This window comes from Ambystoma mexicanum, chromosome 3p (assembly GCF_040938575.1).
Source record: "Ambystoma mexicanum isolate Mex_15411 chromosome 3p, UKY_AmexF1_1, whole genome shotgun sequence".
In the NCBI taxonomy this organism is placed as follows: domain Eukaryota; kingdom Metazoa; phylum Chordata; class Amphibia; order Caudata; family Ambystomatidae; genus Ambystoma; species Ambystoma mexicanum.
Genome location: NC_090925.1, coordinates 664,691,107 through 664,714,208, shown reverse-complemented (window position 1 = coordinate 664,714,208; position 23,102 = coordinate 664,691,107). Strand labels below are relative to the sequence as shown.

General features: G+C 42.1%; 1 protein-coding gene across 1 annotated transcript in view; it reads left to right on the top strand.

Moving 5' to 3' along the window:
• The window catches only part of LOC138579940 (uncharacterized), a 256,110-nt gene that overhangs the window by 220,939 nt on the left and 12,069 nt on the right, over positions 1–23,102 (top strand). Inside the window, exons 39-41 of the mRNA XM_069650158.1 lie at positions 1,034–1,057; positions 7,141–7,173; positions 8,925–8,957. Of these exons, the coding sequence (XP_069506259.1) occupies positions 1,034–1,057; positions 7,141–7,173; positions 8,925–8,957 (90 nt within the window). The remainder of the gene's footprint in view (positions 1–1,033; positions 1,058–7,140; positions 7,174–8,924; positions 8,958–23,102) is intronic.

Here is a 23,102-nt window from a genome sequence, read left to right as displayed (position 1 = left end):
AATTGCTAGCCAGGAATTAATTACTGATCTTTACTCCTTCATTTTAATATTGTTCTTAAAGAGCATATATAACTAACAATAACTCTTGGTTTCCGAATTCCTATGAAAAACGGTCCATATATTTTCCAACGTTATGTGCAAATTCACAATAACTACATCTGAAACAATATACTCATAAGATACAAGGACTTTTGAAAATACCTCCAGATTTACCACACATTAATGTCCATCATTGCCATTATAATACAGTGCACTACTGTTGTGGTTCACAATTGTGCTTCAACATTTAACAGCAATGAAGAGAGATGGCTTGGATGTGAAACACTTTGATTTAAGATAGTGAGAAGCATAATCAATAACAGCAACACGTGCACTCCCTCTAAAATCTAAACTCTTTGGCATGTTCAGGATATATTCTAAGAAATATAGAGCAGATGGTTACTCGGAGTATAGGTTACTCACCATTGTAAAGTCAACGTTTGGTACTGCTACGCAAGACCAACCACCATGGATACCATTTACAGATATCAATTAATGAGCACAACCCTGTATATGAACTATACAGGGTTCTGCTCATTAATTGGAGTCCCACATTACAGGTGTTGAGAGAGGGTATTTCTTAGGGATGAATGCTAATCCACTCCTGGGGCACCAAATGAAAATGCTGCCTTCTTTTTGCAGCAAGGTAAGGTCTTTGATATTTGCTGAATTACTTAGGTTTACTCTTTAAATAGTGCTGGGTATGTCTTCCTAATGTATGGTTCAAAATACATTGAGGCACATCATCTGAAATCAACCATTTTCTGTGTATGATATATCACACTATAATGCTCTGTTTGAGCTGGTGACCTTCCCTGCCAAATAATCAAGAGGGAAGGTCAAGCCTACATGTTCATAACATGGCTGCTAGGAGGGGGCCATGCATACTGAAAACATAGAGCTTTTCCTTGTGGACATATGCATTTCTAAAACTATGTAAACCATGTTTTCATATTATAACTCATTGAAATATGTGTTTTTTTGTTCTCTATAGGGTGCTGGTGGTGGACACCAATGGGTAAATATAAGATATTACGGTTGCATGATTTCAATATGTTTTCACCTTAATAGTGTTGACTTCTAAACCTGTAATGAATATGCCTCTATCAAAAACACATTCAGCTTTCCACAATATTTTGTCTCACAGTATACCTTTTTTAATTATACTTTTTTGCCATATTGTTGTCGATGTTATAGCGTGAATCACAGTGCAATTGAACATTTGGCATGTGATCATGCTTCAAATGTTCTCAAATACTGTTTGACACGTCTCAAGCCACTGCCATGAATCCAACAAATCAATATAGTTCCGCTAGGTTTTCTCAAAGCTTTCCATTCACCCACTAAATAAGCCATTATTACAATACAGTGCACTCTACTTAAGGGTCATGATTATGCGTCCATATGTGACAGCAATGGCAGAGGGTTGTCCTAGATGTGAGACAATTGAATTGAAGGTTTTTAGAAGGGTGAAGAACAGTGCAAAACACACGTTTTCCAAAAATGCAAGCACCTCTACATTAACAAATTCATCTTTTATAACACACTTCAAACCAGAGACCGGTCTGTAAGCACAGGACCAAGATTCAAACCTGTGTTTCTCTGCATTGTTTTACTCCAAAGAAAAATGTGTTGCCCCTGACCTATCCTCCCAGCCCAAAACATGTTTCTGAAACATTCTAAGATTCTAAGATCAAAAAAAGCAGATGAAAAGAAGAAGACCATTTACTCACCTTTAAAAGTGAATGTCAAGTTGTGCACAGGAAGCACCTTACCCCTGAAAATGCTTTTTAGATATCCAGATATTCTGATAATATTGAGAATTACTCTGGATCGGAAGTCACAACTGTATGTGCAATTAGAGGCACACATTACTAGTTTTGGAATTACAAGGCTAAAGATAAAACCTACAAGTCCATTACTAGCTTGCAGGACAGATGCATGCATATTAAAAAGGATGGGGTTGTCCCTTGGGGGTATGTGTATATTTAAATTGCAACCAGAAGGTGACATCAAATAGTGTGAGCTCCAATGAACACACCAACATCGGAACTCAGGAACAGAGTAATCACTAACAGTGAAGTAAACAAATTGACACCTGAGTACATTATGCACACTGAACACAGGGGTTAGTCTGCTCTGGGATGCGGGCACAAGACCGGGCATTGATGGCAGGAAAGCAAGTTGGGCACACCCACTGTAAGGTTGGCCAAAGATTTTTGGGGTAACCTTGGATGCAGTGGAGGGAAAAGAAGACCAAGGGAGGAGTGGAAGGGCATGGGAGTGAAAGTACAAGTATGGGAGCTGATGGGAAGGATGAAAGAGACCAAGAGTGGCTGGGGAAAGAGGAGACAGAGTGAATAATGTCCAACTGGGGAGCAGAGAGAGAGAGTGCAGGAGTGGGGAGTAAGGAGAAGTTCTCTTGTTGGTGAGCTGAAGGGGGAGAAGGGGTCTGGTAGAGTGGGTGAGGGCTGAGAGAAGGGGGAGAGAAGGAGACAGAGATAGAAGGAGAGGAAAAGAAGGACACAAGGTCAGAGAGGCCAGTAGGCACATTGATGGAAAAGTAGTACAGGATGGACAATAGGGGGAGAGGGTGAAGGGCAGACTGGGAAAGAAAAGCCACCTGCTAAAGGGGCCTACTCAGCTTTACATACTCAAACCCACATGGTTAACTCACAATGGCGTGCAACCCAGAAAGAGACCCAGGTCCTCAATCCCCATGCATATAAGTCTCTGGCACCCCCACTCTAGACTCCAAACTACCAACCTACCCCCCAGCTGGACACAATAGTCCAAGCAAAGGTGGTGGGGGATACTTCAGCGGCTGTGGCTCAGGGTCCTGACATACAGGGGCCATCAAAGGCCAAAGACTCTCTGGAGTCATCACGGTTGATGGAGGTGGAAGTGGAGGAGGAGGTGATTGTAGGCCATTCCACGGGGTCAGGTAGGGGCATCCAGGAATGTGTTCAGGCTGCACAACTGCGCCAAGAGACATGAGGATGTGCAGTCCACCGTGGCGGGTTCTGCACAATCTCCTGTCCCTTGGCCATCTGCTGCAGCAGTGACCACGTTTGTGGATGCCTCCTGTGAAGGCATCATGAAGTAAGACACAGACAACAGACCTAAAGTTCAAACAAAAGATATATATTAACTCAAATGTCAGGATGGTATAAGGCCTAACTTGCCCTATGCTATGGTGGCTACACTCTTTCACAGTTGCTCCTTTTCCTGCAGTTTGTTTGCACATGGGCACTTTGGCTGTCCTCCAATATTTGTTTTGCCCATAAAGTTTTATTGAATTCAGCATTCAATATGTCTAGTTTGAAGGTTTCATTCTGTTCTGTAATCATTATGCATCTGTTATACTTAATTATACATTTCGATTCAGTTCTGTATGTACGATGCCTTTGTAATAGTTAATGAAAAATGTCCCTTCAGTTCGATATGAACAATGCATTCATAATCCTTAATTTTAAATGTCCATACAGTATGGGATTTAAGATATATTTGTTATGCTTAATTGTAGGTTTCTGTGCAATTCGATATTCAATATATATTCGCTGAACTTGCTTTCAAGGATTGTTGCTTAGTTATGGTCTGCTTGCAGCGCCCCAGTGTTCAAGTGCTCTCCCTGATACTCACCGGCTCTCTGTGTCTTCCTGTTATGGCCCCTGCCGCTTCCCCTTTGCTTGTGAGGCCGGCTGGTCCTCTGTTGCGAGTCCTGCTTGCCTGCCAGGTACTTTTCTCTTTAAATGAATAGAACTCTCTCCAGACGCGAATGGTGTCCTCTCTCTCCATGGTACACCCGATGGTGATAGCACAGCCCACTTGTCTTGGGCCCCACAAGTGCCCTGGGGTATCTCCAGGGATCCTGACACCTACTCCAGTCCCACCACGGCTGACTCCACACATAAAAGGTCCTCGGCTGGTCTCTCCCATGTAGGCCTCCCTGTTGCTCTCCTCGTGCTGTTCTCTGACCATCATTTTATACACCACCTGCAACCTCTCAACTCATTGCAGGAGTGGACCCTTACATAGGTTTGCCTGACTATGATTAAGAGGACATATCTGACTTTCATCACACTCTGCAGGCATCTTCTTCATCTCAATACTACAGTGGTAAAATGTATGTGTATTGTTCATCACTCTTGGTCTCCTCTTTCTCCTCCCTGACTTTTAAATGTTAAATGTGGGTAAATGAGGGGAGTCGTCTTGCAGTAGCCCATGAAAGTCAGGGGAGGGTTAGGTTGGTCATTAACAGGGAAAGGGGATACCATGTCTCGCCTGTGTGTACCCCACTCCCAATCTCCGAGGACCCTCCACCCAGGTGATCCTCCCTCGCTTCTCCACCCACAGTGTCGGGATCCAAGAGTCATGGCCTTTCACTGGGCACCTGAGAAGAGGATCCAGGGGGTTTAGGAGTGAGAATTCCCCCAGGTTTCTCACGCTCCACCCAGACCAAGGCCTCCCTTGAGATTCAGCTGGACATCTGAGATGTGGTGCATCCCCCCGGCTTGTCTTGTGCGGTGGACTGCATCTCTTTGTGATGCTGTTTCAGCTTCTAATGAGGAGCCGGTTCAGCATCACAAGCAGGTGAGCCACTTCCTGGGCCAGCTGGCAAATGCACTGCTCTGGGTTGGTCTCTGAGCGCTGATGCATGCAATTGCCGCCCCCCCTCCACTTCTTTCTCTGTGCCCCATTCATCCTGCAGGGAGGCTTCTGTGCCAACTATCACCATGGCACCCTGTGCACTAGTCCCACCAACACCATCCAGTCTCGGTGTGCCTGGGGTGGAAGTCCCAAGAATGCCATATTAGGTGTACACCTTGCATGCCCAGGTGCTGATACAGGAACAGGCAGTGGAGGGACAGCTGATACATCAGGGCAGTGCAGGTGCTGTGCAACCCTGACAATTGTCATCCAGTCAGAGGGGGTACCTTCGCAGCTTACTCTCTACCAGCCAGCAGCAGTTGAGGAGTGTGAGGGGGCAGTTGATGCAATGCCATTCCACCCTAAGTAGGACAATTAGGTGAGAAATGGCAGGAGGAAAGGAGGTTGCTGAGGGAGATGGTGTGCATCCAGGGAGAATATGAGAGGTAGCTGATGGTGGAAAGGCAGCAGAAAGAGAGGCAACCGTTGCCAGGACCAGAGCTTAGGTGGAAGGGAGGTGGGCAAGGAGGCGGGCATCATTCCTGGAGGATGCTTGTAAGGATTTTGAGGTAGAACAGCGGTGTATGATTGAGGGTCTGCAAGCCATTTGAGCCTGCTGCCAGTGTATATAGTTCTATAGTGTTAGGTTTCATTTTGGACTTTTGTTTTGTTTTCATCTCTGGGCATTGTTACTGCTCCCTATATTTTATTATTGTAGCGTACATATTTTTAATTTCAATCTAGATACCAAGCTTCTTGCAATTGCTTGCAATGGCACATGGGCACAGCTATATGCAAAGTTGCACTCCATGTATTACTATATCACAAGTACATGGAGTGGTCAAAGAGTAGCTGGTGCTACATTATGCTGTCCTATTCATGCGCAACTGAGTGTGTTGCATCAGGGAGTCCAATAAGGAGCTAAATACATGGATTCAACAGCAGTGCTCCCAGGTATTCATGTTGGAGTAGAATATATGGCAAGTGTACTTCATGTTGAAGGTACAGCAGAGGAGTTCAGGTAGGTTGTTCATCAACATTGGACTGGTAGTGGTGCAGCCTGGGGTCGTGGGCGGAGGTGAGTGGGCGTGGTGGGTGGTGTGAGCACTTGAGGGGGCAGCCCATGGTTAGTGGCAGAGGTGAGCGGGGGTAGTGTTAGAACTTGAGGGGTCAACCTGGAGTGGGTGGCGCAGGTGAGTCCGAGTGGTGGATGTTCTGAGCACTTGAGGGGGCAGCCTGAGGTGGGTGACAGAGGTAAGGGGAGGAGGTGGGAGGTGTGAGTAATTGGGGGGGGCAATCTGGGGTTGATGGCGTAGAGGAGTGGGGCTGGTGGGTGGTGTGAACACTTGATGGGGAAGCCTGGGGTGTGAGGCGGAGGTGAATGTGGCTTGTTGTGAGAGATGGGATCACGTTATGGGGCAGCTTGGAGTAGTGAGCCAAGGTGAGTGGGGGTAGTGGGAAGTGTCAGGACATGAGGAGGCGGCTATGATTTATGGGTGACAGGCCACAGTTTCACCAGGATGCTACTTGAACTTAGGGGCGATGGTATATAGTTTGAGTGCTGCTTGAACTGAGGGATGATGGTACATAGTTTGCATGCTGCTTGAACTTAGGGATGGTGGTGCGTAGTTTGGGTGCTTCTTAAAGTTAGGGGTGACGGTACATAGTTTGGGTGCTGCATTGAGTTATGGGGGACGGTCTGCAATTTCGCTGGGGTGCTGCCTTGGGTTACGGGTGACGGTTCGCAATTTCACAGGTGTGCTGCTTTGAGTTACGGGTAACATCTCAGTCTTTTACTAGAGTGGTGGATGGTGGTGCAAAGGCAGGCACAAGGGATTTTTGTTGGTGCTAGTTTTTGTTTGTGTGGGTGTGTGTTGTGGGCATTCCGTGCACAACTCAATGTTGTTTGCGCTGAGGGTTACTTTGCACATTAGAATTCACAGGCAGCAGAAAACTTTTCGCATCCGCAAGTCAGCACAATGTTGATCATCAGGTTACACATTGCATTCATGTGATCAGTGAGATAGCATATTTTTCATAAAAAAGGCTATATGTTAAAATACACCAAGGCATATGTTCTGCTGCATTCATCTGAGATTTTCTTTTACAACTAATTAGGAGTTTCAATGTTTTCCAGGTTTCATCTTTAAATAGTTATTGGCCTGTCTACTTGATGTATATTTCAATATGCAGCAAGGATGGATATTTAATAGTAGCCATGTTGTGCTTATTATCTTTCACATTATACTGTACACTCAGAATTGGCGACCAGGCCTGAAAAAAAAAAGAAGGAAGGAGAAGGTGAAATCTACAAGCCTTTAACATAGTTGTTATGACGGGATCAAGCCTGTTAAAGGAGATGGGTCTTTCCTTTGGCGTATTTGTACAGTAAATAATCATATCATACATTGTTACCTCATCCTTCAAATATGTGTTTTTGCTCTTCTATAGGTCATTGGTGACAGAGCTGGTGGCAGTCAAGGGGTAAATAGAATATATTTGTGCACGGCTTCAAGATGTCATGGTTTTCATAGTATTGACATCTAATTAGTTGATGAGTGTGGCCCTATGTGGAACTCTCTGCATTAAATAATATTGCATCGTAGAGTATACATTTGTAATCAGAATTCTTTTGGTATATTGTGTTTGATGGTATTTTTGTAACTCACAGATAGATGTAACAGTTGTCAATGGTTCACATTTCCAAAGTTACGAAATACTGGATGACAATTACAAGGCAGATTCATATATCATACATTTCAATATATTTTAAACAGGTTGTCTCATGTTTTACAATAATTCCCTTGATTTAATCTTGACACTTTCCATCAATGCTAAGAAACATATATAACATGATGCATTATTTTATTGTAATACTATATTGAGGTCAGAAGACCATAAAAGCAAATAAATATAAAGTAGATAAAATCAATACAATATTCAAAACATGTGTGCCAATATTATAACATTTCACAACCCAAATCACATAATTACTTTGCATTTTAAATATATGGATGCACATATAACTGTGTATCATGGTTCTATGTGAGTCCATCATTCACAGATAGGGTACGATGTTGTTTTCTAGTTCAAACCTTGAATGTCGACAATTTGTATTGGGGAAGGGGTCCTCTCCCATTCCCTCTCCCATCGCCTACCCCAACCCTTCGGCCATACTACCTATACACATATATACATATACACACAAACACACACACAACATATTGATATTCAATTATCGAACTAGAAGACTATACATTAACTGTGGCCATTCGAAAAATTGCAAATGGGGTATCACAGATAGCCAGCGATTCATTATTTACTCATTCATCTTGATATGTTTCAAAACAGCATATAAACCCACCTCCCATTTATAGTTCCAACTTTAGGTTGCAAGTTCCAAGAGATGCATCCTGAAACATATGCTCAGAGGTGATGAGGATGATAGACTTGACCTACAGATTCACCATTGTGATCACTTAAATACATGGTACTACTGTGGAGGTTCGTAATTACACTTCATAAATCAACAACTTAACAGTAATGGAACAGAGATACCCAAGACAGAAGACAATTGAATTCAAAATTCTGAGAAATGAAGTCAAAACAGTGACGCATTGCTTCCAAAATGACAACACTTCTGTTTAGTTTGGAAATATGATATTAAGTATAGAGCAGATGAAGGGATACCTTTACTAATGTTGTGCAGAAAACCCCAGGTCTTTCAGATATCACTTAATGAGCAGTACTCTGGATAGGAAATAACCAAAGTATGTGTACTTGGAAACCCAAACTATATTTGTTATCAATCAAATAGGATATTTCTTGTAGCTGAATGCTGACATAGTGCAGAAACACCAACAGAAAAAGGCTACCCTCTACTTTGTAGCCTTCTAACGTTGCGATATATGTCAAATTGCCTTGGTTTCAATTTTCTGTTCATCTTGACTCCTCTTCTTTATGAATGTTTCAAAATACAGCAGGGCAGTTATCTTTAAGCTACCAAATCCTGTATATGATTCTTCACACTATACTGCACTGGTGACCTAGTCTGCCAAATACACAAGGGAGAAAGTCAAACCTACATTATCGTTACACTGCTGTCAGATGGGGATTGCCCATTTTAAAAAGCATGCTGCCTTTTCTTGACGACAGTTGTCCATTTATTAACCATGTAAAACATTTTGTCATGATTTTACCTCATTACTGAAATATATGCTTTTTATCTTCTGTAGGGTGTTAGTGGTGGAAATGCTGGTGTCAGAGGGGTAACTATAAGACATTATTCACAAATGATTTCAAGATAATGTTATCAGTCTTATGGAATTGACTTTGTAGTATTTCATCAGCTGGATACATTTTTAAACATGCACTTTTACAGTATACTGTATCTAAATGTATAATGATTTTTGTATCAAGATGCAAAACTGCCTCTTGTTTATGATTAACATGCAAACAATTACCGATTGACACATCTCAAGAAGATTCCTTTTTAAATCAAAATATTTTGTGTTCCCGTCTTTGAATGGGTGTTTCTCCGCTGCAATACCCCCACATTATTTCACACATCCAGACTCCTAAAACCTAGAGTAATATAAACAAACTCTGTTTCCCTTCCTATTTTTTGAGTGAGGTGTTAGAATTGAACCACACATTGAATTTCCGTGATCAATGAAATAGTGCTCCATTTTTGTAAGCATGCTTTTGTTAAAAATATGTATATTCCAATACACAAAGGCTAGTGTTCTGGGACGTCCATGTTTCTTTTATTGTTAACAACTACTTAGGCGGTTTGATATTTTCCAAAATACCCAGGTTTCATGTTTAAATCATTCTTGACTTGACTGATAAACATGCTTTTCAATAAGCATCTGGGCTAGATATTTTATAGCTGCCATTTTCTGCATACTATATCAGGTGTTGCATCCAAACTCACCAATACAAATTACAAAAGTAATCAAAAAGGACTGTACGCAAGCAAGAATAAACATAGGTTTATTTCAGGGCACAGACACAGCTGGGACTGCTGTATTCAGAAGGATCGTGAAACAGAACTGCATGAAAAGGCTTTGTCAAAAAAAGTCCCTAAATCTGAGACTTTTATCATAATCGAACTAGTTAACATTAGTAACTTTTGCAACATGAAAAAATCTCCCCACACGGAGCTGATTGGTGCTCGCACATCAGACCATTATAGAAAAACATACATTAAGTTCTGTAATTGGGTCCACAAACCTTCCCACACCACCTTAATTTTTAATATATGATGTCACAATCCAAATCCCAGTTCACACATTATAAATACAATTCATTGAAACATTTGAGATGACCAGCAGAACTTTATTCTTATGCACCAATCATCTTAAGTTCTTGTGAGAAGCGCTCCCTACCATCACACCACCAGAGCCTTGAACCATGGATGTACTGCTAAACAAATATTCCATATTAAATACTATTCAACCTTCTTCCCAGGCGGAATGTGCTAAGGGGCAATTTGTAACCGCTATGGTTCTCATGACTCCATCTAAAAATCATGTTTTGCAAATCAGTTTGAATTATTAAATGGTTTTGCTCTCCATGCCTGTTGGCGGGACCCATGTGTTTTAATCTGTGACCTCGAAAAATAACAACCGTTGTTTTGCTTCTTAACATACCAGCCTGGGATCATGGGTCCAGCGTTGTGTTACCAGCCACTACAGTGTTGTTGCAGATTAATAAAAAACTAACACATGTTGGCTGCAAATGCATGCTACAAGGCCTATTTATTGCTTTGTGGCCTACATCTAGATTTGGTTATACATACCTGTGCCCCTACAATTCTTTTATTTGTAAATTCCTTTGGGTTTAACTTATGTACCCGATAAAACGAGCTCCATCCCTTTTACAGTGCTACTCTCGTAATTGATACGTGTGCACCTTTTCTCGGTGAAGAACTTGCATTTCCATTACATTATTCCCCCTTCCCCCTTGTACTGATCTATCAATAACTTACTCTTTTTGTGCCCCCAGGTCCCTTTCTACTACTTTATCTTTGTGAATACACATTTTTCCAAGTTTGTCATGTCTCCCCCAATCTCATCCCAACCATCCATGCATGCTCCACGTATAAAATTACGGGCACCCCATAGTTACTGTGGAATCCTTCTCAATTGCAAATGTAGCAACAGCAAGTGCCCGCTCACATGTGAATTGTCCCTGCGTCACTGCATATAGGGATCCACTACAATATGCAGATGGTCTGTGTCCCTGTCCTTTTTTCTGTGTCAGCACAACTGTCATATGTTTGCCATGTGAATGGGAAAATAAATGACACTTCTCTTTATAATTTGGTGTAGCCAGCACTGGTGCATGTGCTAACTCATGTTTTAGTTCATCAAAGCTCTTGTCCATTTTAGTTGTCCATTTTATGTTTGTTCTGTGTTTCTGAGCCTGTTTTAATGCTTGCAGCAATGACCTTGTGTAGGTGGAGTCATCCAAAACCCATGCCTTGCAGTAGTTGCATAGGCTCAAGAACTGCTGCATCTCTTTCACTGTTTTTGGTTGTGGAGTTTTATTTATGGCCTCTACTTGTTCTGGTGCTATTTTTCTCCCATCTGCTGACACAATCTGACCCAGGAAGACCACTTCTTTTTGACAGGAATGCAATATCTATTTGTCCACTTTGTATCCCATGTCAGCTTGTAAAGTCAGTAGTGTCACTGAGTTATTTCTACATTCATCTTCTGTTGGGCTGCACACCAATAAGTTGTCAATGTACTGTATCACTGTAATTGCAACCTGTAAATTATTCAAATCCATTTGTATAACTCTGTTAAACATGTGAGGTCCCTCACAGTACCCTTGTGGCATTCCACAGTGCTTGAATTTGGTCCTGCAATAAGTAAATGCAGTCAGACACATGGAGTCTTTGTGTAGTGCAATGGAGAAAAATGCATTTTTCATATCTACCACAGTAAAATAATGTGCCTCTGCTGCAATGCTACAAAAAATTGTCCCGAGATTTGGGACTGTTAGGGAAAATTCTAATTTCTGTGTTAATTCCCTTCAACCTCAGAGACCCTGAGCTCTTTTGCTGGACTTTTATGTCTTTCTATTTTTAACCCTGGATGAGTGAGAGCGTTTTCTCACTCTCTCATTTGTTTTGACCTGATTTGGATTTGGTGTTTTAACAGTTTGAACAGTTTTTGTAGTCTGACAAACTCCATAGCCATCTACTTTAGATTTCTCATAAGGTTTAAATACCTTTTATTGGGTGAACAACAGTTTCCAAGAACAGTGAAGTGAAAATGACTTTACTTACCTTTTCTCTTTGTAGGTCCAGCACACACCATCTTATGTGGAGTTCTAGGGGGTTACCTAGTAGCCACTTATCTTAAATTCTCATGTAACATTTTTATGTTACTCTCACTACTTTAACCCCTTAAGTGCCAAGGCTGAGGTATCTCGTCCTTGGGATTACCTCCATGTTGCCAAGGACGAGATACCTTGTCCTTGGCACTTAAGGGGTTATTGTAACAGAAAACATTAGAAGGCATTGAATGGCGAAATACCAAAATCACCAAAAAAGGCCTTAGCACGGGGGGAGAGGGGGAACCCATGGCAGTTAAAAGGCTGGTGGCAGTGGTTTAATTTTTCCTAACATTGTGATTTTTTACTGCAGACTGTTCCCTCAGCTGCAGTACAGCACCCATGGGTGACCATTTTGTCAAAATGGCCCCTGTCTTCTTTTTTTGCCATGTTCTGTTTGTGAGGCCTTTCTTGGGTTTTACTCTGTGCATCGAAACAGATTTTAGCCCTTTGTCTTGCCTTTGGCTCCAGTGTGTCTGGAAGGGCAGGATGTGAGGGAGGTTCCCGCAACTCCCCTGTCCTTTGTCTCTAGGAATTCCTGAATACAACCAGTCCTGATTTGCTGGATGTTGCTGTTGTGTGATTGTGAGCGTATGCTGTGCATGAATGGGTGAAACCTACTTAAAATGCGAGGGTTTTGAGAATAGAGACAGAGTCGACCACTGGGAGAAAGACCCGATGAAGAAACCATGAACAAAGCTTGCTACATCCTCCGGATCTTTGAATTGCCAGTGAAGCCCTGCTGCTGTGCTGAAACTCCTTTTTCAATTCGACAGAGAAGCTACGGAAGGGAAGACTTCTCCCCTTGGGTTAGTGGGACCAACTAACCCCGGGATGAACGCCACTAGATCATCTTCCCGGAATGGCTGTACTTCTTCACTGCTGCAAGAACCAACTGCCAAGGGTCGAGTAATCCATAGTCAATTGCAACATCTGAAATGCAGCTAGAAGCTCCAGGATCCTCCTAAGGACCCTCCAGAAGCAGGATGACCAGAGCTTCAGTCCCCTCACCAGAGTGCAGGATGCAAGGAGTGAACAAGGCCCAAACGGTATCCGAGATCACGACGGTGCTGTTTGCTAAGTGCTGAAACCGCAAAGTGCTGCTGAACCGAAAAGAGCCTATAACAGCCGTCGACCTCCCAAGTACCGCTGCAGGAGCCCTCCAGATGTATTCCCTCTTGTCTCCATGACTGAGGCTCAGGAACACGGGGTCTGTACCGCTGTAGCAGGACAGAATCCAGCTGGACCACTCTTCTTCAAACCAGAGGTACTGTTTAGGCTTGGGGTACTTACCTCATTGTCTTTTAGCTGTTCTTTTCTAAGTTGGGAATTGCAGTGACTTACCTTTAGATTTGATTCCAACTCTCTTTTCACAGGCTTAACAGCTTGTGACCCTACAATTGATTTTTTAACAAACTCTCTAACTTTGTGCAAGACTTTGATTCTAAGAAGTGCTTCAGCTCCATGGACTGTTTCAAATTGAGTTTGGCTGTCCTTTCTCCCTGCAGAATCTTCTAGCCCATTGCCTTTGATGTTGTTTGTCCCTCATAGGTGGTAACTGTTTTAGATTGCTACTGCTGGGAAAGGCTTATCTGGATTTCAGTGGAAGATTTGAGTGTCCTCACATATACTGAGAACCTGTTCAACCTTTTCCTTCCTTAAACCTTTCCTTTCTGCAACCTTAGAATCTGCAAAGTATAATTAGTTGATATATAAATGCCATTACTGTCCTTGTGATTGAAGTCCCCTCAGGGTGTAGGAATTGTGTAAGAAGCATATCCAAAGATTATCCACTAACCGGTTCTGATTCTGATTAGTCATTTTAAAGTGTATTTACCTTGTTACATGATTTGCCTTTTTAAAGAATGCTTATTTAAAAATTGATGTTAAATAATTAACTATTTATAACAGAAACCTTGAGTGTAAGTGCTACTTAGCTACATGTATTTCTGGATTTCATTTGTACAGCTCTACAGCTCACATTTACTCCTCTCTGGCTGCTCAGTCATACAACCAACTTGTGTAGTACTGAACTATACCAAAGGAGGGATTCTTCCCCCTTCTCTGAGAAAATGCTTTGAGTAATGGGTTAAAATGGAGCATTATACAAAATGGGTACAGTTTGCATTCAGGTTTGTGGGGTGACTAATGAAAAAATACACACGATGCAAGCCATCAAAAGTGCACTGGAGAATTTCCCGCTGCATTTTCATACCTTTCACCACAAGGTATGTTTTCCCATACATGTCCATGCTGGAACACCACCATAGGCCAGTATTCACATATAAGAACATACTCATATTTGCTTTGTGCATAATGCCAGTTATGATACTATAAAAAAAAAATGTCAAAGCTGGCTCTGCCATTGTATGCCATTACCCCTATGTAAGAACATACTCCTGCTGCATTGGACATTAAAATGTCATGCCACAATAAGAAAACATGTTAAAAGTGGTTCTAATATAGACCAGTCTAGACACACAGGAACATTTATCACTCTTGCTTTATAATAGATGTTCAGTTAATAGGCAATTATGATACAGTAAGCAATAGCTAGGCCGCTGTACCAACATGCCAGTCTATCAATGTAATACCACTTATTATGCTTGCTTTATCAAAGATGCCTGTAATAAATGTCATGCCACAGTAAGCAATGGCTAGACTGCCTGCACTAAAATGGCAGTGTAGCCACATAATAGCACACATGAAGTTGGTGTTGTCCAAAAGAAAAACAGTAAAATATGTCATGTCACTTAGGAATGTGTCAAAAATGCTCTAGACATCCCGACCTCGCAAGGACTTCCACACACAATCACGTTCATCCTATTTCACCCACCAGTCACTCACCCATACATCTTCTCTCACATTCACCCACACTACATTCTCCACATTGGCACCCACCCACCCAGAACATTCTCACATACACACACACACACACACACACACGCATGCAAACGCGCACTCACATTCCTATTTATTCACCCATCATTCACTCACACATAAATCTTCTATTGCATCCACTCACATTGAGTTCTCCACACAGGTACGCACCCATACACCAAGAACAGTCAAACACACACAGTATCACATTCATAACCATGCTCATATCAGTCACTTACTCATACACATTCTCAACCCACTCACACTGCATTGTCCACACAGACATGCACCAACCCACCCAGAACATTAATACACACACTATCACATTCATAACCATTCACATACCAGTCACTCAGTCATGCCACTTTCTTCACATCCACTCAAATTGCATTCTCCACACAGGCACCCACCTACCCAGAACATTCAAAAACATGCATATTCATATCCATTCATCCACCAGTCAAACTCACTCATACACCTTCTCTAACATCTATTTGCACTGCATTCTCCACAAAGGACGGCACACACCGACCCAGAACATTTAAACACATGCTATCACATTAATACCCATCCACCCACTAGTCAGTCACTCATACACCTTCCCTCACATCCACTCACATTGCATTCTCCACACAGGCATTCACCCACAAAGAACAGCCACATGCATACTCACAACTCACTCACACATCCATTTTTGACCCATACCACATAGATACAACAGACACATATCTCACACATGCAAAACACACATACATATTTTTGCTTTGTTTCCTGCTTGAGCTGCCTTTCGTTCATCACTCCAGGCCTCCCGGCTCCTCAGCGCGGCTCACAAATAGGAACCAGGAAGCTTAGAGGGATTCCTGGTTCCTGTATATGAGCCGCAAGGAAGCTGGAGGAGAAGGGGTTGGAGCTGAATGTGGCATGGACATGTGTCACATGTCACATTCGGCTCCTACCACTTCTGAACCAGATCATCTCCTAGTCCCGCTATGAGCCCAGCGGTGTCTGTAAGTAGATCACCACAGTGTACTCCAAACAAATATATGTATGATATTCTATGCAGTCCCAGAAGCTCTATGGAGGATACTGACTGGTGCCCCTGAATCCAACGTGTGCCTCAGTGCAGCCCACTCTGTGATATGCCATGCACGACAGCAGAACATTGTGTGATACTCCCAATAACCTGTCATGATACTCCATGGAGGACCACCAGGTCACAGGGGGATACTGCCTTCAGACTCGCAGAAGCTCTCTGTCTGTATGATACTTCATGCACCCCAGCAGCTCAAGGGGGATGCTGTCTGGCACTCCCAGATCCCATGCATGCCTCTTTGGAGGTAAGGGGTTAAGAAGTTGGGGGTCGGCTCGATTGAATTAGTTTAACAGACAAGTTTGTGTTGTAAGGCTCTGGCTTCAGGTGATGGCATTCCTTTAAAACTCGGAACATCTTTATCTGTGATTACACTGCCTCCGCTCATTGTTATATGATCTTTAAATAATTTGAATCCCTCATAAATGGAATAATTTCTCAATGCCTACTTCAAAGACTCAATAGCAAAGATGAAAAGCCGCAGATCTAGCGGACACCATTGTTTCATTACCTCCCAAAATCTTAAAACTGACTGATGGGATGCTGTCAGCCATTCACTTCACACATTCACTTCACACATAAGCCCTAAAATAGACTAGTGGCACTTTACATAAACGTATTTACAGATCACATTTCCTGAAATATATACCACAAATAATGCAATTTTATGTTATCAAACGCTTTCTTGGGCCATACCGATAACAGCAAGTCCGATGTTCGTAATTTTGTTCTGCTATGCTCAATAGTACATTATAAAATCTAGCATTATTGTATGTACTTTTTCCAATGATGACGCCTGATTGCTCTCATAAACAAACTTCTGAATACGTTTCTGCAGCCTCATTGTCCATGAAATGAAATTTGTCAGTAGCCATTTCAAATCTCAAAATCAGTGTCATATAGATATTCTGGAAAAACTGTTAACATTGTTCGTTGCTTAAGTATCATTTAAGTACCTAAGCAACGAACAGCCACAAACATCTTTACAAGCATAATTCTAGCAGATACATTGTGGAACAGGGTTTTTACCCGTGTTCCTACATGTTACAGCTATTGTCAGTCCCCTTAATTTAATGTGTCTGTTCATATTTTCGAACTAGTCTTCTTTTAAAGGGGGCACAGTAATCTTCATTATGAAGGCTTGCATTGTTAATTATTCCACTTTTATGCTTTGGATTGCCTCAAGAATGTTAATAGAATTGGTTAATGATTTTCCATAATGATTGTTTTAATACTACAACTTGGTTAGACACCAGCAACTGAGTAACTGCATTAGCTCATACACAACCACGTTTGTCAACATTGTCCCAGTATTTTTGCATTACTCCGAGCAAGGCCAGATGCATCTGTGTGTGAACTATATTAATTTGATTGTAACACATGACTGCTTCCTTTCCAAATACAGATCTTTTTTAATCCTTTAAAGCAGAACGTTTCTTTCTCTAGACATTTAAGCTGAGCATCCTTATTTAATTTAACAATGCAAGAATACAATGGATGCATTTACAAAAAAGAACCTGGAAGCAAAGAACATATTTTGTAAGAATAGGTTGTGAGCAATAAACGGCTTGGGTGCATACAGGAACATAATCCACATTCACAATTTATATGACTTCACCTAAACATGATAACACCTGTTTTGAATACAGGGGAATTGGTGTTGTTATTGGTGGGGGTCATATGATTAATATTACATATCAACAATGCAACATTCAAGTCGGATGGTGTACCCTGAATTGTCCTGACTTCTAATTCTGAAATACATATGCCTCAGTGGTATCAATGGACATTCCACAGTAAATCATCTCATAGAATATATGATGTGCCATTCCCTCACACACTGGAGTTGTTAGGTTACAGAACAGTGTTGCAAGGATTATGGAATGCATCCACAGAACATGGCTACTGTGGAAAGGTGGAACTCTTTAGAATAATACAGTGCATATCACCAAAATCTTCAACTATGCCTGATTACATGATAGTGAAGGTAGTAAGAAAGCTTTGGTGGTTGAATCTTAATTGGAAAACAGTGCAAAATATCACCTTTTAAAAGAAGCATTCCAATACATTTTTACAGTTTTCCAAGAAGCAGAATAATACTAAGTAATGCTAATAATTTAGTGTAATGTACAAAAAGGTATCGCTTTAACTGATGCATGTATTCGCTATGCACTAATGTACACACTTCATGTATGTTAATAAAGTAATCTCGGAAACATGGAACCAACTAAAGGAAGCAGACAAGTTACTCACCCATACAAAGGTAATCTAATGCTATTCGGGGGCTCCCACAACCAAGCCTAACCATTCCAGGTACCAATTAGGTAGTTGGAGGACCAAATTAGATGTGCTGGAAAGACATGGGGCTATTTTGGGGTAATGGATCATGATTGATTGCCAACACCACAACCATGAAATGGAGCCCCCATTTATACAGTCTTTGAGATTTCTATTTCTCATAGACTATGCACTATTCTCTTCATCTGAGATTTTCCTTACCACACCTGTTTTTGGTGCCAGGTGGGTGCTGAACATGCCCCCTTATTTCACAGCAAACCTCTGCTGTTCATCGTTTGTCTGCTTTCAATTACAGTGAGTTGTGATGCTGAGCCTGACACACTCAGGTCCGAATTTTCGGATTTCACCTTTAAATAGATTTGGACTCGTGTGCTTAATGTATCAGGTATCAGTCAACATTCAGCAAGGTTAGGTGTATGTTAGCTACTGTTGTATGTATATGATCTTCTCTGTAAACCAGTGGTCTTCAAGCTGTGGGGCTGACCACCCATGAGGGCTCAAAGAATGTCCGGTAGGGGCACACGGATCTTCAAAAAGGGAGTATGGTGACTGCTTTCAATAGAAAATATCAGCAGATATGTTGTCTGGGGACCCCTTCAACAATATGTTTACTCAGGAGGGGTTCACAACAATGTTTTAATCAAGGGGGAGGGAGCTCAGCATCAGAAAGGAACATTTGAATACCACTACAGTATTGTAGCACCAATATCAGTGATCTGGCCCACCAACTACTCAAGGGGGAAAGTTAAATCAATAAGCACTTAAACATAGCAAGCAAGGAGGTGCTGGCCACCTTTTGAAGGATGGGTTGTACCTTTGGGACAGGTGTACATTCAATAACCATGTAAACAGCTTGTAAATTGCAAGATTAAACCTCATTAATACAAAGTGTGCTTTTCTGCCTTCTACACGGTACTGAAGGCGGAGTTAGTGGTGGTCATTGGGTAGGTATAAGGTACTAGTGTTGCACGAATTGAAGATTCAGTTATCCCGTGCTTAGTGTTGACTTTTAATGCTGTTGTGAATGCAGCCTCAGAAGAAACAGCTATCTATTCAATGGCATTTCATCATAACAATACATTTTAAACATTACATTTTCAAGTATGCTGTAGGTTTTATTATGGTATAAATTGCAGCAAGATTGAAAAATTAACCATTGCTTATGATTTAACATTCAAAAGTACTAGCTGAACTTTTATTGAAGACATATTCATGAATCATACCTTTTAATATATATTACACAAGTGTTTCCAATGTCATCCAACTGCTATTTTGATCTAATCATGAATTTCTCCATCAATTTTCCACTTGAAAAGACGTTGGGCCTCATTACGAGGTAGGAGGTGGCCATGGAGCTATTAGCTCCATGGCTGCCTCCAAAACCCTTCCGACTCCGCCCTGGTGAATGGTGCAATTACTGGTCCATATCCAGGTCGGAGGGACCGGTAATTTCCCATTTACCAGGGCCATTCCCCATTCCCATTTGAGCCCCCATAGGGATCAATGGGAATGGGGAAGGCGCTAATAATGCGGTACCGTTATTAGCTCTAGAGTCCCTTTGCGGGTCCCGTCCTTAACGCCTGCAAAAACCAGGCATTAAGGAAGGACCTGCAAAGGGAACTCGTAATAGGGAGGTAAGGGATTACCGGCACCGGTGCCCTTACCGGTGCCGGTAATCCCTTACCTCCCACCTCGTAATGAGGCCCTTTGTTTTAAATCTATTTGAATCGTGTTTTACATATGCACAATGCATCTGCAGGAGGATAGCTCAGAAATTAAATATCATTAATGATTTTGAAAACAGAATAACTTCCCTAAAATACACTGCTACATCGGTAGGCGTGGCCTATAACAGGTTTAAAACAAGCTGTAAATCTCAAAGTATACACAATTTGAAAGGGATTGTATAAATCAATAAATGTGAATGATCCCAAATGTGTGCTGAAAAAGGCAACCATTTCAGAAATGGCTAAGCATAGTATCTGACAGAGGACACAGCAGTGATGCATTGTATCTTTACGTGTAGTCAGTATGTGTTATCCTACATTTATCCTTTCCTCAATTTTAATTGAACTCTTTGGGCCTGATTCACAGGGCATTTTCCTATGGGATTACGTCATTATAAAACACTTCTGTGAATCAGGTCCTTTTCTTACAATACATTTTATTTCCCATCATTGTGCGCGGGTACAATTTACAAACATTCATAAGTTAATTTATTTTGTGAATAAACAATGCACAAAAAAGTACAGTAGAGCATCTGTACATTAGTGACAATGGCCCTCGTTACAAGGTGGGCGCAAAGGGATACCGGGCACCAGTAATGACACCGGTGCCGGTAATCCCTTTATGCCCTATTCCGAGGTCCCTTTGCGGGCCCTTCCCTTAACGCCTGGTTTTACCAGGCGTTAAGGACGGGACCCGCAAAGGGATACTGGGGTCAAAAACGGTACCGCAATTTGCGGTACCGTTATTGACACATTCCCCCTTCCCATTGAGCCCTATGGAGGCTCAAATGGGAATGAGGAATGGCTTTTCAAATGGGGACTTACCGGTCCCGCCAAGGTCGGACTGGACCGGTAAGCCCCCATACCTCCAAGTCGGTGACGGTACCGGTATTGGTGCTAGTCATGGCGCGAATAGCGCCATGACTAGTACCAACCTCGGAATGAGGGCCAATAGCTGAAATATTACCGATCTGCTACCAGAGGCGACTGGGGATTTATTTAAGTGGACAGCCTACATCTTTCCAAATTTGCCCTAGCGACTGGGTACAGCGATGGAGCACGAACCTGTCAATGGTGGTTTGGGGGGTTTCTCACATAAAGACAAACTCATGATTGCTTTGCACATAATGCCAGTAGGTATACTATCAGAATTATGTCTATGCTTTTTCTGTCAATGTATATGACAGTATCCCTACATACTCCAGTTGGCTTTACCATTACAAAATGCATGCCATAGCATGAAAACATGTCCAAACTGGCTGCAACAGAATGTCATTTCAGCCACGTAATAACACTGGTCATGCTTGCTTTATCAAAGATGCCAATGCAAAATGTCATGCCACAGTAAGGAATAGCTAGATGGGTTGCACCAAAATGCCAGTCCAGCCATGTAATAACACTTATCATGCTTGATTCATCTAAGATGCCCAGTAAAACATGTCATGCATGCGCCTTTGTGCATCAGTGTCTCGTATTCACACATAATCACATTCATTATTTGAGGAACTAATTGTCTAGGGGGCAGATTATGTGTGTGAGGTGTGGGGTCCCAGGGGACAGACATGAAATATGTTTTAGTATGCCCAGTAAAAAATACTATGGTCTTAGGGCCTCCAGTGCCATGCATACATGCGTTATCATTTGTGTGTGTGCAAGGCACTGAGGGGCCAGGCCTGGCATTTCTTACTGGGCATTTATCATAGATACCCATTAAAACATGGTATGCCTTCCCCCAGCATTTCACATGTGCAGATAATCAATTGTGTGTGCATTCAAAGTGCTGGGGGCCTCAGAAGTCAGCCATGAAATTGCATGCCAGGCACTGGAAATCCCAGGGGACTTACATGGCATTCTTTACTGTGTGTGATTATGTGTGCAATTGAGGAACTTGAGGTCCCAGGGGTCAGGCATGGCATTTTTTACTAGGCATCTATCATAGATGCTTAATAAAAAATATGACATGCCTGTCCCCTGTGCCCCCAGTGCCTCACACTCACACACACAATAAATGTGTGTATGTGTGTATGCAAGGCACTGTTGGACCCGGAGGGCAGGCATGATATTTTTTTACTAGCCATCTATCAAAGATGACAGTAAAAAATACATGCCTGCCCCCTGAGCCACTCAGCACCTAGCACAAACAATCACTGTGATTAGGTGTGTATGTGATGCACTGGGGGGCCAGTGGAGGATGCATAGTATTTGTTCCTAGACATTTATCATAGATGCCCAGTAAAAAATGAAAACATGCCATGCCTGCCTCTGGGCCCCCAGCTCCTCACACACACACACACACACACACACACACACTCACACAATAATACAATCACGTTATATGTGGGGCACTGCGGGCACAAGGGACAGGCACAGTATTTTTTACTAGACATCTATCATAGATATCCAGTAAATATCCAGCACTTTATACACACACACAAGGAATGTGATTATGTGTGCATGTTAAATGCTGATGGACACATCGGGCAGGCATGGTATTTTCTACTAGACATCTATCATAGATGCTCAGTGAACAATACCATGTCTGCCCCTTTCAAGCCCCCTAGCTCCTCATACACACAACCAATGTGATTAGTTGTGTATACAAGGTGCTGGGGGATCAGGGGGAAGACATGGTATATTTTACTAGGCATCTATCATAGATGCCCAGTACCAAATACCATGCCTGAACCCTCTGCCCCCAACGCCTCACATACACACATAATTACTGATGTATGTCTGCATTTGAGGTGCTGGTGGGCCTGGAAGGCAGGTATGGTATTTTCTACTAGACATCTTTCGTAGAAGCCCAGTAAAGAAAATAACATCACTGTCCACTGGCCTCTCCAATGCCTGCAAATGGGAGCTGATTATGGCCATTGGGGAGGGGGGCTATGCAATAAAGGCATTTTTTTAAAATTCTACTGTTATAAAACCCCCACTTACCAAAATCAGCTCCCTGGCCCAGCAAAAACACACACACAATCCCATTTACACAGCATTCACATGCTGAATGCACTTGCTCATTCACCCAGGTGCACCCTTAATCATACAGTTACTCAAAACACAAGCATACA